This window comes from Eubalaena glacialis, chromosome 1, assembly GCF_028564815.1.
Source record: "Eubalaena glacialis isolate mEubGla1 chromosome 1, mEubGla1.1.hap2.+ XY, whole genome shotgun sequence".
Classification (NCBI taxonomy): domain Eukaryota; kingdom Metazoa; phylum Chordata; class Mammalia; order Artiodactyla; family Balaenidae; genus Eubalaena; species Eubalaena glacialis.
Window position 1 is genome coordinate 168,272,190 of NC_083716.1, and position 16,838 is coordinate 168,289,027.

Here is a 16,838-nt window from a genome sequence, read left to right on the forward strand (position 1 = left end):
TGATCCTATACTTGTCACTATAAAACATCCATAAATAAAAGTATCTATCTAGATTTCATTCTCTGACCACAAATCAATAACATTAGACATGGAAATTTATTCAAAGTATATGTCCCTATACTTTTCTGTATGTTTGAAACATACCATCTCAGAAAGATAAGAAAAGTAAGCTTATCCCAGGAGCTACAAAATTTTTTAAAAAACTACATACTCACATGCTATTCAATAAACATTAAAACAAAAATGAAAAAATTATAGGAAAGACTAATATGAGAAATATTACAAGAGATATGAGTAAAACTTTATGTGAAGGCAAAAATGTATTATTAAATGCATTCTGATTTTTAAAGGAAAGATGAACTAAGAATTCAGTATGAGATTAGAAAATCAGCAAAAATATAACTCCAAGAAAAACAGGATAGAAAAATGTAGTAGTATTTGTATCTCAAGCAATAGGAGTAGGTGGTGGAGAAAGGGGAGGAAAAAACTAGTAACATACACTAGTTTTTGTAAAAATCTAAATAAGAAAAAGTAAAAACGATTAAAATAAGACACGGCGATTTTAAAAGATAATAGCAGACAGGACTTTATTCTAATACATTTGAATATCTACATGAAATAGACAACTTCCTTGAAAAATACAAATTGCATAACTGTTATAAGGAAAAGTAGAAACACTAAAATGTACCAGTAACTTTAGAGGAAATTGAAAATTAATAATAATGCTCATTTTTAAAACTATATGTCAGGTACTGTGCTTAAAAGCTTTAAATGAAATATTTTACGCAATCCTCACATTGTGTTGTAGGAACAGTATCAGAACTTAATTGAGTTATTTGTATGGACCTAGAGTCTGTCATACAGAGTGAAGTAAGTCAGAAAGAGAAAAACAAATACCTTATGCTAACATATATATGGAATCTAAAAAAAAAAAAAAAAAAAAAGGTCATGAAGAACCTAGGGGCAAGAGGGGAATAAAGACGCAGACCTACTAGAGAATGGACTTGAGGAAGGGTAAGCTGGGACAAAGTGAGAGAGTGGCATGGACATATATACACTACCACATGTAAAATAGATAGCTAGTGGGAAGCAGCCGCATAGCACAGGGAGATCAGCTCGGTGCTTTGTGACCACCTAGGGGGGTGGGATAGGGAGAGTGGGAGGGAGGGAGATGCAAGAGGGAAGAGATATGGAGACATATGTATATGTATAACTGATTCACTTTGTTATAAAGCAGAAACTAACACACCATTGTAAAGCAATTATACTCCAATAAAGATGTTAAATAAATAAATAAATAAATTTAAAAAAAAAAGAACTTACAGATGAAAAAATGAGACTTAAGAAAAGTTAAGTGAACTTCCTAAGGCATATGAAATGGCTGAATGGAATTCAAACTCAATCTGACTCTAGAGTTTAGCCCTCACCTACTACACCAAATCCCTTTAGTATTAAACAATGATCTCTGAACAGGGTTCTTATATCACATGGTTTTGTATACAGTTCCTTCAAACTTCCAGGGAATGATAATTCCCCAGACTGAGTCTTAATTTCAAAACACAAAGGCAGAAAACTACCCAGTTCATCCTATGAAGCTGACATGATCGGAAAAAAAAAGCATAAAAAAATTAACTCTATGAACAGAGATGAAAACATTCCCAAATAAAATTCTAACAAATCTAATTCAGTAGTAAAATAATAACCCACTCTCAGCAACTAGATTTTATGATAAGGAGATAAAAATGGTTTAATATAACATCTATTAATGTATTTTACTACATATCCATAGGCCTAATGGGAAAAACTGTATGACAATTTCAATAGATGGTGAAAACAAGTTTTAGAAAATCCACTACTTATTCCCGAATAAAAATTCTAAATAAATGATATATCTTAAACAAAAAGTCCACATCAAATATAATAATGAAAGACTGCAGATATTCCCATTAAAGTCTAGATCAAGTCTAGGATGTTATTTATTACTCCTGGTATTTACCATGGTTCTGGAAGTCCTACACATGTAGTGAAACATGAACGGTTATTTGCAAATTATGATTATCTAATTAGAAAACCCAAGAAAATCTAGTGAAAAACTCTGAGAAATAATAAGAGCTTTTAGTAAGATGGATGCCTATGAAATAAATATACAAAAATACTCAAATAATAGATTTCCTACATATCAGTAAGACAGTTTTAAAAAGCTGCCATTCTCAATGGCAAAAAGAAAGAGAACTTCTCTAAAAACTTCACTGAGGAATTTAAAAGGAAGACTTGAATCAATGGAGAGATATGTTACACCATATTCTTGAGGGAAAATTAATAAAAAGATGTCAATTCTTCCTAAAATGTTGTCAAATTCTCACCAGAAGTTTTCTATTTAATTGTTTAGATTGGAAATTAACTAAATAATTCTAGTTTGTCTTGAAGAATAGACAAAAACAGCTAAACATATTTTAAAAAGGCATATAATAAAGGATAACTAATCCTATTATATTTTTTGAAATATGGCAACATTATAGTATTTAGACCAGTGTGGGAGCTATACAAGAATATGTCTCACACACAGATACATACACATGCACACTTCACATATGATAAAAAAGGCATTCTATATTGACTTTAACAGATGGAAGTATATGCAACAAATGATGCTAGACAATTGGCCAGGATTAGGGAAAAGGATTAAGTAACCATTGACAACATATGCCATATACCATGGATGTATCATACTGTCAGAACAAAAAAGCAAGCTATAAAACAAAATGAAGAAAATAAAGGCATACATTTAACTAACATTTACATGAGGGACTTTCTAACCTAAAAGCAATGGAGGGAAAAAAAGAAATAGAGTTGAACACATACTAAAAAAATCAAAACTTATTTCTGTAATATTTTTGGTATTAGACCTAAAGAAAAAAAAAAAACCTGTGAAAATATCTGCAATAAATGCAAGAAACACAGGGTTAGCACACTGAATATTTACATAGCCATAAAATCAATAAGAAATACATGAAGGCCTTGATAAACTGTCAAAGAATAAGAAATTCACATTGGATGAAATTCAAATTATTACTGAATTTATATGTTTTCATTAGAAATCAGAGCAATATAAATGAAAATATGATATCATTTAAACTACCAAATTAGCAAGAATTTTTAAAAGATAATTCTCCTTAGAGCATTGTAGTAGAGGCAATGCAGTAGAGAAGCTAAGAATGCTGGCTCTGCAGACTTGGATTTAAATGCCGACTCTGCACGCATACCCTGCATGATTTCTGGCAAGTTACATGACTCTCTCTGTTTGTCTCCACATTTCTAAGATAGGAGAGGAGTACAGACTGTTTCACATCTATTGTGCATATTAAATGAAGTAACACATGTGATGCATTAGCAGAGTGTCTGACACATATTAGCTGCTCAATAAATGTTGGAAATTATTAATACACTGGTATGAATAGAAAAGTAATCACAATATATTGCTGACAAAAATGTAAACTCATAAACCTTTCTGGAAACCAATTTGGTAACCATAGTTTTACAACTACTTATATTTTTTGATCTGGCTATATCACTTCCTAAATCTATCTTAGGGAGGTAACCTGAAATATATAGCAAAGATTATGCACGAAGATGTTAATTGCAGCACTATTTAGGATTATGCAAAACTGGAAACAGCCAAAATACCCAGCATTGTTTAGGTAAATGATGGTATATCTATCAAGAAATATTGTGCAACCATCAAAATGCTTATCAAGCACATCTTTTAATGGCATAAGAAACTACTTATGATATAATACTAAGTAAGAAAAGTAGATACAGTAGTATATATACTATGATCTTATCTATGTCAAGAAGACAATGTATAGAAAAGCCCTAGAAGAAAAATGCTGAAATATTCATTGTGATTTCCTAGATCAGGATTCAAATATGGTTTGAGACCTATTTAGTAGGTCATGAAATCAGTTCAGTGGATCTTGATTCTTATTTGTGATAATGAACTAGAATAGGATAGAACACAGAGAATAGGTTGACTAGACTAGACTAGATCAGACTAGAGTAGAATAGAAAAGAAAGAAATATAAGCTCTAAGGGTAAGTATTATTTCCTGAAACTTTTGTTTCAATTCAGTATTATATTTATATCTATGTGCTGAATGGTAATTTAAATTTATTTCTTACTATGGGTCATGAGTTAAAAGTTTAAAAGGTACCAGCCTAAGTATAAGCAGGATAAGGGTTGACATTTTTCTTTATTTTGTTTACTCTTCTATAAGCTCCAAATGTTCTACAATAACCAAGCATTATTTTGATATTTGCTTTGTACATAATTACACGTTTCATAGTTCCCTTTGCCACCAACGTCAACCTTGAGCAAAGTTCCATTGCATCAGGAATATCAGTTGATGTCTAGGATGTACTTTTGGAATTCAACTTTAAAGTTAATCTCTTAGTCTTTGCCTTTTGTGCAAAAGGTGGTTTGCATCCAGTAAATAAGGAAGACAGAAGCAGTGGGCAGCAATATCATGGTACAGGGTAACTACTGTTAATATAATGCCTTCTTCCCTTCTATAGCTTCTTTACAGTTAGATCTTAGGGAAAAATGATCACTAATCACCGATTTTGTACTTTTTAACCTCAGGAGACTGAGGCTGACAGCTCCAAATTCCAAGATGATAAGTAAAGCATTTATATTAGCTTTTATTTGCAACTCACTAGTGATGGTTTTACATGGTTATGAAATAAGTGCTATGGAATCTGATACTACTATGAAAAACTAGGGCATCTACGTGAAGGCTGGGGAAGCTCTGTCATCATTCTTCTTGTGACAGCATTATTGATATAATTCATAGATGGTATAATTCATTCATTTAAAGCATATATTCTATAGTTTTTAGTATATTCACTGAGTTGTGCAACCATCACCCCTAATCAATTTTAGAACATTTTCACCACCCCAGAAAGAAATCCCATATGCTTTAGGCCATCACCACCAATCCTTCTAGCCTCTTAGCCTCTGGCAACCAGTAATCTACTTTCTATCTTTATAGATTTGCCTATTTGGATGTTTCATATAAATCGACTCATAAAATAGGCCCTTGTTCTTAAGCCAATAATTTGTGGAAGACTCAGGTATTTCACAAAGCTACACAGTTTATTGATTAAAAAAAAAAAACCTTACATTTGTTGGTATTCTCAGCCTCCGACCAACCAATAATGGGTGAAAGTTACTGTATGTCAGCTCTCTGTTATCCATCCATTTGTTTATCTTTTCATAGGCAGTCCAGCGCAAACCAATCCATAAAGTAGCTTCCATATCCGGAAGCAAGGATGTAATAAAATCTGTCAGAAAGATTTTTTTTTTAAAAAAAGCATTTGACTTGTTCAAATTAAAGATACACTAAAAATGTCAATGAATACCTCTTGCTTATCTAGCTACCAGGATAATCTTTCACCTACTCTGTAAAAAGTAATTTAATAAGATTCTTTGTATGTGTTAATTCCCCACAGCCTCCCAACATGAACATGGCCTCCAGATCAGAATAAAGCATGTTTACAAAACAATTCTGCTACCTTGCTCTCTCTGGCTCAGCACTGAAGGAAGGGTTCCACCATAGGTATGACAAGCATCGCTGGCTTCAGAAAATGTGAGAGACTTAGGTTTGATCCTTAAAAAGCACTGCAAACAAAGAACACATATGAAGTATAAGATTCCACACACGGGAAAGCTCACATAGGAAGAAAATGCCTCATCTTTTAGAAGGCTGCTAATTTTCTGTTTGTGAGATATAGAAACTTACAAAGTAGTACCAAAAGAATGCAGATCTACACTCTTCTTTTTTTGAAAGATTTATTTATTATTTATTTTATTTCTTATTTTTGGCTGCGTCGGGTCTTCGTTGCAGCACGCGGGCTCTTCGTTGCGGCACGCGGGCTTGTCTCTAGTTGTGGTGTGTGGGTTTTCTCTCTCTAGTTGTGGCGCGCAGGCTCCAGGGCATGTGGGCTCTGTAGTTTGTGGCACGTGGGCTCTAGTTGAGGCATGCGAGCTCAGTAGTTGTGGCGCGCGGGCTCAGTTGCCCCCACGGCATGTGGGATCTTAGTTCCCTGACAAGTGAGTGAACCCATGTCACCTGCATCGTAAGGTGGATTCTTTACCACTGGACCACCAGGGAAGTCCCAAGAATGCAACTCTACACTTAATTTAAGCAACTGAAGAGTAGTCCTTGAGCTATTTTTTTAAAAAATCTCCCATTTATTGAGTGCTTCCTTGTGTTAAAACACTTTGCACAGTGTTATCTCATTTAATTCTCACAACAAATGGGAAAACTGAGGCACAAGGACATTAAGTAACTTTACCCATAAGTGAAATAGCCATAGCATGGTATGGTCAGCATTTAGACTCTGCTCCATTTGATTTCAAATACGTATTCTTCATCATTACCTTATATTAAAAAAACCACATTTTTAAAGAAATCATCCCCCTGTCTCTTGACAGGATATTTTAATGGGGTGAAGGGGATTAAGAGATACAAACTAACAGTTATAAGATAAATAAGTCACAGGGATGTAATGCATAGCAAAGGGAATATAGTCAGTAATTTTATAACTTTGTATGGTGTGTAATCTATAGAAATATCAGACCACTACGTTGTACACCTGAAACTAATATAATATTTTCAGTCAACTATACTTCAATAAAAACAAACAAAAAACATAAATTTACATCAACTATGTAAATTAATCTAGTACTTTGGGGGGAAAAAAGATTGTCCAAATTTTAAAAAGTCAAAATATACCCCTAATATTTTAACTTTACTACAGATGCTTTCAGCTGTCAGACACATCTCTTCCTTTTTCTTCTTGATATTATGATCATGTTAGTGTGGAGTAGCATGTCCCAAATTGTGTTCCTTGAAACAGGCTATAAAATGGGTGTTTTTTTTTTTCAGCCTCCTTACAGACTGGAATGGCCAGAGAAATATAAAGTCATTGGGTGGCTTCTAGAAAAGACTCTAGAGAGAACACCCTGAACTTGAGCTTGGAAGCCATAAGTTAAGGATGGCAGAGCAGAAAGACAAAGGAAGCCTGGTTTTGAAGACCACAGAGCTTTCATACCAACCCCAGCCTGCTTATCTTCAAACTTCTTTTATCTGAGAGAATAAATGTTTTAGCATACTATAGTAATCTCTCTTTTTAGCAGCCAAATGCATTTCCTAAGAGATACATACACCAATATGAATTGTGCATCTCAAGGAAGCAAATATAGAATGTGGCATTTCCCAAAGCTATTTAATCATAAACCCTGCTCTGGAAGCAACATCAATGATTAACATTTTGTTAGCATATGTGTATATTCCCAAAGAGTAGTTTGGGAAATGCTGGTCTAATTTGATTGGTAAATGCTGCTTGGATGTTTTCCTTAAGGGGGAAAATTTATCAGCCAGAAATTAAGCCAGTTTCCTACATGCCAAAGAGATAGTCCTGACTAGTCAATGTACTACTATTCATTGAAAGATCAACTTTGGCAGTTTAAGTGTCAGTAGCAACAGAATAGGAACACAGTACTCTGAAAGACCTGTAGGCGTGATTAACTTGAGAGTTAACTTGGTTTCTGAAAATGTAGAGAATCAGGTGAGACACTGAAATATGCAGAGTCTATCTTAGTGAAGTTACTTGGTGGGATGCCATTCTGCCACAGGCCATATAACCATCATGAAAGCAATCATCATTTGCACAACATAGCAATTCTCTTTTTACCTTATTCTGAAAAGTAATCCAATCCCCAGAGCACTGTATTTTAGCGGCAGAATCTGGACTATATTTCTCTAATGAAGATACATTGTATTTTTCACAGACGAAGGGCAACTTGGTACTACAGTCTGCTGGTTTATTTAAGTCTGAGAAATGAAAAGCAGGATTACTGTGGTGAGAATTTTCCATTCAGCACATTTTTAAAACCATCCAGTAGTGAAGAAAGTCTCTTTAAATCAATCTTTCCCAAACGGTTAAAATATATTCCTTTTCTTCCCTAGCTATTTTTATCTTCTATTATTATTACTCATACCAGTAAGTTGTAGCATACCAATATTGCCTATAAAAATGCACACACTTGGTACACACACAGTTACCACGGTTCCTGATGGCAGGAAATAGAGAGTTGAAGAAGGCTAATGAGGGGGAAAGGGACCTAAATTATACTTTAGAACTGCTGCCTGTTCATCTTTGTGAATTTGTCTATATCCTTATTGGTTATGAAAGTGGCAAGTTTATTTCTAAGTAACTACTTTAGGATAAAGGAAGTCAAAATATTCACAGTGAAAAGCACCTTTATTTGCATTTGGAACTTGATCTATTGCCATTAGCAATAAATCAGAATATGACAAAGCTACCAAACATATAATCAAAAGGAAAGCAAGATTAAGCTAGTAATTGAACCTGAAGTTCACATATTACATAATCAACGTTAAAGGATTTGTAATTAACCTTACCGCTAAACCAAGTCTTGGCAGAGAGGTAAAAGCATTCCTCTCCAAATGTTATAGGAAAGTGATGCCATGGATATCGTGAGCTGAAAGAAAATGAGAGATGTGTCAGCTCATAATGTAGTTACATGTTCCATTCTGTTTTTTACTGAAGTAATTTTAATTCTAAATTTAATGTTAGGCCATTATTTTATACTACTTTTTCTTGATGCTCATTTGCTAAAGGATTTGGTTTCTCTAGTCTAGGTAGTTTATGGATTAATGTTCAAAACTAATTATAAACAGTACTCCATTTAGTAAAAGGGGATTTGGGACTGCTTCTTTTAAACGATAACTTTACAAAGGCACCATCAATGATGTCACATACTGCATAAAACGATGTTCTATTAGCTGGTCAGTAGTTCTCACCCACCATTTCTCCTCATCGCCAGATATCTGAAAAAAAAAACCCACAAAAACAAAACAAAACAAAAAACAACTAAACACCCATCCTTATATGTGCTGACTTTTCTAGAAGAGTTTTGATTTAAATACCCTGGCCCATCATAACCACAAACCACTATAATTTCCAGATATTCATTACTTTGGTCTCTAAATTACATAAACCAGGTCCTTTCATCAAAAAAAGTAGTTTAGAAACTCTTTTTATATTCACAGGCTCTATTTTGCATACAGAAAATATGGTCACTGTAATTATGGGCATATATTAATTGGACATATAGTATCCTGTTGCTAGTAGTTATAAATTTAAAAATATACAAATTATTTTTCCTCCAAAAAACTATTTTGCAAAGTTAGTTATTATTAGAAACAGAATCTCAAGTTAACTACAAAGTTAACTTTTAGTAAAAAATGTGACAAGGAATTAGACTAATTTATATTATCTATTGAAGCTCATCTTATCAACTGACATTAATAATTAATCTTGAATATTTTAAAACATTAAGCAATTCTTTTTAACTTTTCTAACATGAAGTGATGAACTTATATGTTGTTAGGCAAATTTTACTTGAGAGGAACATTTAACTTTTGTAGAGTTTTGAAATTTTTTTAACAGAATAAATGTAAAAATAAGAAAATATTAAAAAATATGTTCTTTTAAATTACATTTGCTATTTTGTTTTTGATGGCTCTTAGTCCTGCAAAAGATGTTAAACTAGCCAGAGAGCTGTGATTGCTAGCACAATACAGGACGGCTTCTTCATAGTTTAAACGGGGATCAGCAACAAACCAATATTCACTCCCTTCTATTACAACTGGAGGTCCATGAATTCCAGCACGCTCTAAAGAAGAAGAAAAACAGCAGAATTATGACTGCATAAACCAAACTGCACCCTCTCAGCATGGATTATTGTTCAAAACTATTTATAAATAATAATCCATTTAGATTCCTGGCTCTCTTTGGCCAGGGCAGTGCTGCCTGGAAGGATCCAAGGATTCCTGAGCCAGTGAGTGACTCTGTTACCCTCCTGTACTCACAGAAAAGGATAAATCCAGCCTCAGAGTCTCATCCCACACCAGCTAATCACCTTCCCTGCATGGAGACACTTCATCTCATTTGAAGACATGATAGAGAAGAAGCTGGCACTTAGGCCTGGGCTTAAATAATTAACTAAATACATCACTGAAAAGGTAAAAGCAGCTTTGGATAAATTTTAGTTTTCTCAACTCACCTGGATTGTACCAGTCTGGTATTTTTGGAGTACGACCTATATAAGAAAGCAAATGGCTTAAGTTTAGTATCCAATTACAGAACATGGCATACTAATAAGTGCCTTTAGTCTAACTCAAGAGGACTTGCAGTATGGCTGAGATTTGTCCATTTCTGGCCAAACCATCTCCTTTCATGTTATGATCACTTCATAACATTGAATTTTGTGGGGCCCACACTAAAGCTGTTTTTGTGGCAACCAAAAAGGCAGATTTGTTACATATTAATACAGCATTACTAGCAGTTCTCTACCTTATATCACGGAAGTCACAAAGGAAGACTAGATGGATAAAATATAGATAATAATTAGAAAGTACAAATAAGTAAATGAATACACTGTATACATTACATAGAAGCACTAAGGAATATGCACCAAGATAATCATCACTGTAGGATGAGGTTATTCAGGAACCACGTCTCCATCTAATGCAATTTGAATACACCTAGGTTGGTAGAGTTTATTGCCTCCCAAGATATCCTTGGAAAAAAATGTTCAGTGATCCAGTACTGAAACTTTTGAGAAAATGAGAGACAAAACTGGGAAGAAAATAATAAAATTCACCCAGCGGGAAATATGGTACCATACAAAGAATTATGGTCTTTGAAGCTGGGTGAGTCAGTGTCTAAATGCCCTCAGACTCTTTGCTGCTGTGCTACTTGGGATCAGTTGTTTAATTCCCTGAGCCCCAACTTTCTGTTCTATAAAAATGAAACTCTCCTACCTAACTCACAAAGACAGTGTGAAAATCATGTAAGATCACCCCTATGCAAGCACCCCGCACAGGGTCAGGCACAGAACAGTTCCTCTCAGGATGCTAGCTGCTTTCCTCTCCCTTTTTATTCTGGTCATAGGTCACACTGCTTTCAAGCCAAAGACATAATTTGAGGAATTTTAGAAATTACAGGGTAAAATAGCTGTTCTTAATTTTGCTATTGTATCAGGGCCAATGCACGAGAAGACCCTACTCCGAGGACTGCCTATATATCCAGTATCTGTGGTTTTTCTCTCTAACTCAGTCCTCTGTATGTTGGATAATTTCCATTAACAGTGCTGCAAATCAGTTAAAAAAAGAGACATAGTTTCTTGTTTGTCATCTTGTCAAAGAATTCTGTTCATTTGTATGTTGGGGGAAAGCTATGCCTAACCTTTAAATTTCTTTAAATTAGTGAGAAAAGCAAAATAAAAGGTGTCTTTTTACACAGGATTACAAACATGTATGTGTGTACAAGGTATCAAGAAACACAATATAAAAAGGTTGTGTTTATAGGTCATTTTCCTAAAACACTTTTATGAACCTTATTTTTGCTACTGTTTTTGCAACTAAAAAAGAATATTTAAAAAGTATATATATCCATAGTGATTATGATAATTTAAAAAAATTAGGTTGTCAAAATATCTCTTTTAGAGAGGAGGGGACTAATTAGAACCAGCTGTATGAGGTAATAAAAAAGGCAAGAGCTAGAGAAAAGGTTTGGTGATTTGGGCTACTGAAGAGGTAAACTGCTTTAAGAAAACCAGAAAACACAGATTAATACAGAAGTGTCCAGTTGAGCAGGCTTTGGCTGTTCTAATAGCCAAGAAAATATCCAACCAGTGAATGTGACACATTGTAACTCAGAAATTTAGGGACTGTCAAAGGGGAGTTAATATAGCATTTAAACCCTGGATCAAACCATCACTGATTGCTTCAAATGACTGCAAATAGGCTGAGACAGGAAGTTCTTTAGTTTTTAATTTTGTTTCTGCATTGGAGAGAGCAGGGGTGCAATTATTTAAAAGATTTATTTATTTGGTTACCTGATTTATGTTTGCTAAGCTAGTTAATTCCCTTCTCTTTTGTTTAAAATAACAAATACATTAAAAAGAAAAAAGAAAACCATATGTTCTTCATAATATTTCCTGTGGTTACTGGTTTGTCATTTCTAAGGTTTTCCTGGCGTATACTCTAGGGTCTGCCTCAGTACTCAGACATGAGGCAGGGGAACAGCTACCAGTGAGAGCATACTTTGGAGGGAGCAGTGACTCTCTGTGGCATGCCAAATACCAAAGAATAATAGGAGTGTCACAACTAATGCTTCAAGCCAGAGATATTGTCCAAGTTAATAATATATTAGTTACTTTTTAACAAACTGGTTTTCCTTTTTTCTTCTTTCCGGTTTAATCAATAATCAGGACTAACTCAGGTATAATTTCTCCTTTAGAAAACCCCCATCAGGGACTTCCCTGGTGCCGCAGTGGTTCACAATCCGCCTGCCAATGCAGGGGACACGGGTTCAAGCCCTGGTCTGGGAAGATCCCACATGCTGTGGAGCAACTAAGCCCACGCGCCAAAACTACTGAGCCTGTGCCTTAGAGCCCACGAGCCACAACTACTGAGCCCGCGACAACTACTGAAGCCCACACACCTAGAGCCCGTGCTCCACAACAAGAGAAGCCACCGCAATGAGAAGCCCACACACTGCAATGAAGAACAGCCTCCGCTCGCTGCAACTAGAGAAAGCCCGCATGCAGCAACGGAGACCCAACGCAGCCAAAAACAAACAAACAAATAAATAAACAAACTTAAATAAATAAATAAATAAAAATAAATTCCACACACACACAAAAGAAAAACCCCATCAACACACACACACACACACACATACACAAGTCCCCTTCTATTAATGAACCCCCAGTTTGCCCTGTGAAAGAGACTTGCCAGTTACTGCACTGGATGTTGCATCTGAAGCTCTTTTAAAGGCAAGATGGTGGCCTTTTTTAGGAAAGAAGAACAATCTTCTAATGGGCAGTTCCATGAGATAATCTTTGGGTTTTTGAGAACTTATAAGCGGAATTCCCTTTAGTTCCAATGATCTGTTTACAGTCAGTTCAGAAATTCATTTAGGAACTTACTGTGCATTTACCATTATATTAATTAATTTAACATATCTAATATCTGCTTAAAAATAATTTGGGAGTTAAAATCTTCTTAACATTTTCTGTAATATATCCTTGACATTTTCCTACTAAAAAGTGAAGTAAAAGGATATCTATTTATTATCCTTTCTCTCTTTTTTGTCACCGAAGGCTCTACTATCAAGCTAACTGGTTTCCTGAATTTGAATGAGATAAACTATTAGTAATTTTGAGCTCACTGAAAACTGTTTCTAAATTGTAAAATTTAGATCTGGGACCTGCCCAAATTTGATTTCCTGACTTTTGCTTCATTCTTCCCAAGCCTGTCTTCATTTTGTCCTTCATTTTGCAACAAAATAAAAATTAAAATGATTCCCTCTACTTCGTCTCTCCTTTCACTTGAAATAATCCTTCATTCCAAGACCTAATCTCCCTAAATTAGCCTTAAATTTTATCTCCTATACAAATTCGTTCATGACAAAAGAGGAAGGTAGTATCTAATTTCAATAAGGCAGCATTTTACTAGGGGTAGGAGTCAGGCAGGATGGAGCTTAACATATTAACTGTAGTGTCAAAGGCTTTTAAAATTATAATTATAGACTAAAATGCCCTCTTAGGTACTTTGGCTCAGCATTCACAAGTTCACATGAGAAGACTGTGAAAAGGAATAACTACATTTACCTTTTGGAATCTGGCACATCCATTCAAGTTTTGTATCACAAGCAAAAGGCCTTAAATAAATAAATTCTCTGTCATCATAGAAATACCACCTTCTTCGCCATGGCCTATTAATGACCTAAAGGAGGAAGAGGATTGTAGAATATTTTCAAGTTGATGCAGCCCTTATACAACACTAAACTGTAAGCCCTATGGTCTCTAACTCTGCTTTAGCTCTAGCACCTAGGATATATGTTTATGAATGAACACATGAAAGAATGCAGTGTTTAAGCAGTAACAGTCCAAGCAAGAGCCTTCAAAGGGACTGATAAAGAAAATATAGCATAGGGTCATGTTTATGTCCAAAATGCAAAATTACTGGGTTTTTTTCTGTTTTTTGTTGATATGAAATTGTAGAATCTTACAACTTTAAATTTTGGGAAGATCAAGCTAGAAAAGAATATTTGGTTCAGTGGTTTCCAAACACCAGCCTGTGATCATAGCAGACCTGTGAAAAGTGACATAAAAGTCTGGCATCAGGGGCCCAAGTTCCACCTTTGGCGTTGCTTTGTGTTTCTGGGATATTGCCCTCCTCTGTGTGGTCTAAGATGGCTCTCTACAAATTCCAGGCAGCAAGCAACAGGGAAAGGAAAGGGGAGGACAGGACCTGGTAGGAGCATCCATCAGTTTTTGGACTGCTATCTCTTAAGGGTAACATTCTGGAGGGTTAGAAGGTGGCAGGTGAGGTAAGAGTCTCCTTCCAGACACTGCCCTAGCTGGCCTTGTTACTGATCAGTGTCTCTTCTGCTTAGTGTTTTTGGTAGGTTCTTCCAATCTTTTCACACATAGGGACACAACTTACATAGAATGTAGTTTATTGCATCAGTGTTCTGGAAACTTCACAAACTTCTATTAAGTTTTCATTCTTTCATGTGTTAAACTGGGAATTCTATAAAAACAGCAGGATACTACAGAGTGTTTTACTAAAACAGTTACTTTGAAATAATGCTTTCCAATGGCCTTCTCAGTACTTGGTCTCAACCTTCATGCAATATTTCTGGTCAATCATCTTCCTGAATCTCTTTCTTGGGCTTACATAGCAAAGATAGTTTCTAGATGCCTCCTCCCTCCTCATCCTCTTACATTTTATAAAATGTTGGTAATCACCCCAAATCTACTTCTTGGCCCTTTGCGATTTTTTTTTTCTTTTTTTGGCCGTGCTGCGTGGCTTGTGCGATCTCAGTTCCCTGACCAGGGACTGAACCTGGGCCCTGGTAGTAAAAGCACGGAATCCTAACCACTAGGCCACTAGAGAACTCTTTTTTTAATGAACATTTTCCTTCAACTCAAGTTTCTTTATTCTAACTTACTACAGCATATTTCTTACTGCAAGCTTGGATTCAAAACATCAGTTAAACTAAAATGTACTACTATTTTCTCCATAAACAAATACCCCTTCTGACTGTTTCTATAAATGCCATACATAGCATAGTAGACCCATACACCTAGGTTTAAATTTCAGTTCTGTAATCATGTAAGTTACTCAGAGCTCACATTTCTTCCCCGTGAGATGGATACAGTAACAGTACCTACCTGACAAGGTTGCTTAAGTATTAAGTGAGATAATATATGTGACATGACTGTGCTTGGCTCATGAGTCAGCAAGTGTTAGCTGCTGTATCATAACCATCATCACCGTCATTGTTACTCTCCTATAACACTCTTGTTCTTGCATAAAATTTACACTTTGTCTGTCATAGCCCTTGTAATTGCTCTTTTACTTGTCTTTACCTCCTACAAGATTGTAAGTTCTGTAAAGACAATGACTGTTTTATATCTTGTCATTGTTGACCCCCCAGAGCATCACAGACTGCTTGGACATACTACTTATGGAACGAATAAACAAATGAAGTCTGCAAAGGAAGAGGCCTAACTAGTCTTCCATGTTTTCTGGTCCTATCTTTTGCATCTTGAAATCTGTCTCAAGATGAATCTTCTCACACTCTCCTTAGTTCTTGTCAAAAACCGTTAATCATGCTCTGTTGCCTACCAAAAAAATGCACAAACTCCTTAACCTGGCATCAGTCTAACTTCCCACCTTTGTTTTCAACCACAGCACCAACTAAAACTTCTTGATCTGCATTGTTCCCCTCACTGCCTTAGCCTCTCCCTTCCACTCCCACTTTCTTTTATGCCTTACCCTATCCTACCTGTACAAACTCTATCCATCCTTAAAGGTCCAATTGAGGTCCCATCTCTTTCTGGAAATAGGCAATAGAAATCACTTCCTCTTCTGAGTTTCATTAGCCCTCCTCAGCCTACTCATTTGGAGCTTATTACTGCATAGTAACAAGAGTCGTCTTTCTTGAATATGAATTTTATCTTCTCAAATTAAGTGTCAGTTAGGTTGCTTGAGGGCTGGGCCATGGGTGTACTTCTAACCTCCCATTGCACCTAATATCATGCTCCACACGCAAAAGGCACTTCGTGGATCTGTTGCCTGACTGCACATACTGCCAGATTTATTTTTTAAATATGCAGATTTTCCAGCATTGTACTGACCTTGACAGCAGCACAGTCTCTGATATCATAATCCTGCTGAAACTCATTTGCCATGATAATAGTAGACACCTTAAAAGACAAGAGAGGCTTGAGAATTTAAGACTGATGTATAAATATTTGCAATTTAGATGTAATTTAGGCAGCTTTAATAACTCAAGTGTGTTCATATGCCAAGGGAGGAAAACTTTTTCATTTCTTTTTTATGTCAGGATGCTAAATCACGCGAGGACTTATAAAATGCCATGAGGTCTTCAGTTTCCAAACAAAGGAGGCTACAGTTTCAGAAGTGGAGGTTAATCATGTATTAAGTTCACAGTTGGAGTCATAAAGAATCAGGAGCTTGCAAAATACTTTTTTTAAATGCATGTGTTGAAATGTTAGTTATTCGATTGACTATTCTTGGATATGCTCCAATTTGAAAATGAAGTCAAGGAATTTTACATTTTGAAAGAATATACAATGACTTGACACAACGGTAACGTGGAGCAAATATTTAATACCTGAGAATAATTTGCTCCTCTAAGTGTTACCTA

The 16,838-nt window shown here is 35.4% G+C and overlaps 1 protein-coding gene across 2 annotated transcripts in view; it reads right to left on the reverse strand.

The window, feature by feature from the left end:
* The window catches only part of LOC133087378 (CD302 antigen), a 129,502-nt gene that overhangs the window by 68,772 nt on the left and 43,892 nt on the right, over positions 1-16,838 (reverse strand). For both annotated transcript variants that reach the window (XM_061184389.1, XM_061184399.1), the window contains exons 15-23: positions 16,306-16,374; positions 13,768-13,882; positions 10,153-10,188; positions 9,587-9,762; positions 8,847-8,914; positions 8,486-8,565; positions 7,755-7,894; positions 5,571-5,676; positions 5,179-5,339 (exon numbers count right to left, since the gene is read on the reverse strand). In XM_061184389.1, the coding sequence (XP_061040372.1) occupies positions 5,179-5,339; positions 5,571-5,676; positions 7,755-7,894; positions 8,486-8,565; positions 8,847-8,914; positions 9,587-9,762; positions 10,153-10,188; positions 13,768-13,882; positions 16,306-16,374 (951 nt within the window). The remainder of the gene's footprint in view (positions 1-5,178; positions 5,340-5,570; positions 5,677-7,754; positions 7,895-8,485; positions 8,566-8,846; positions 8,915-9,586; positions 9,763-10,152; positions 10,189-13,767; positions 13,883-16,305; positions 16,375-16,838) is intronic.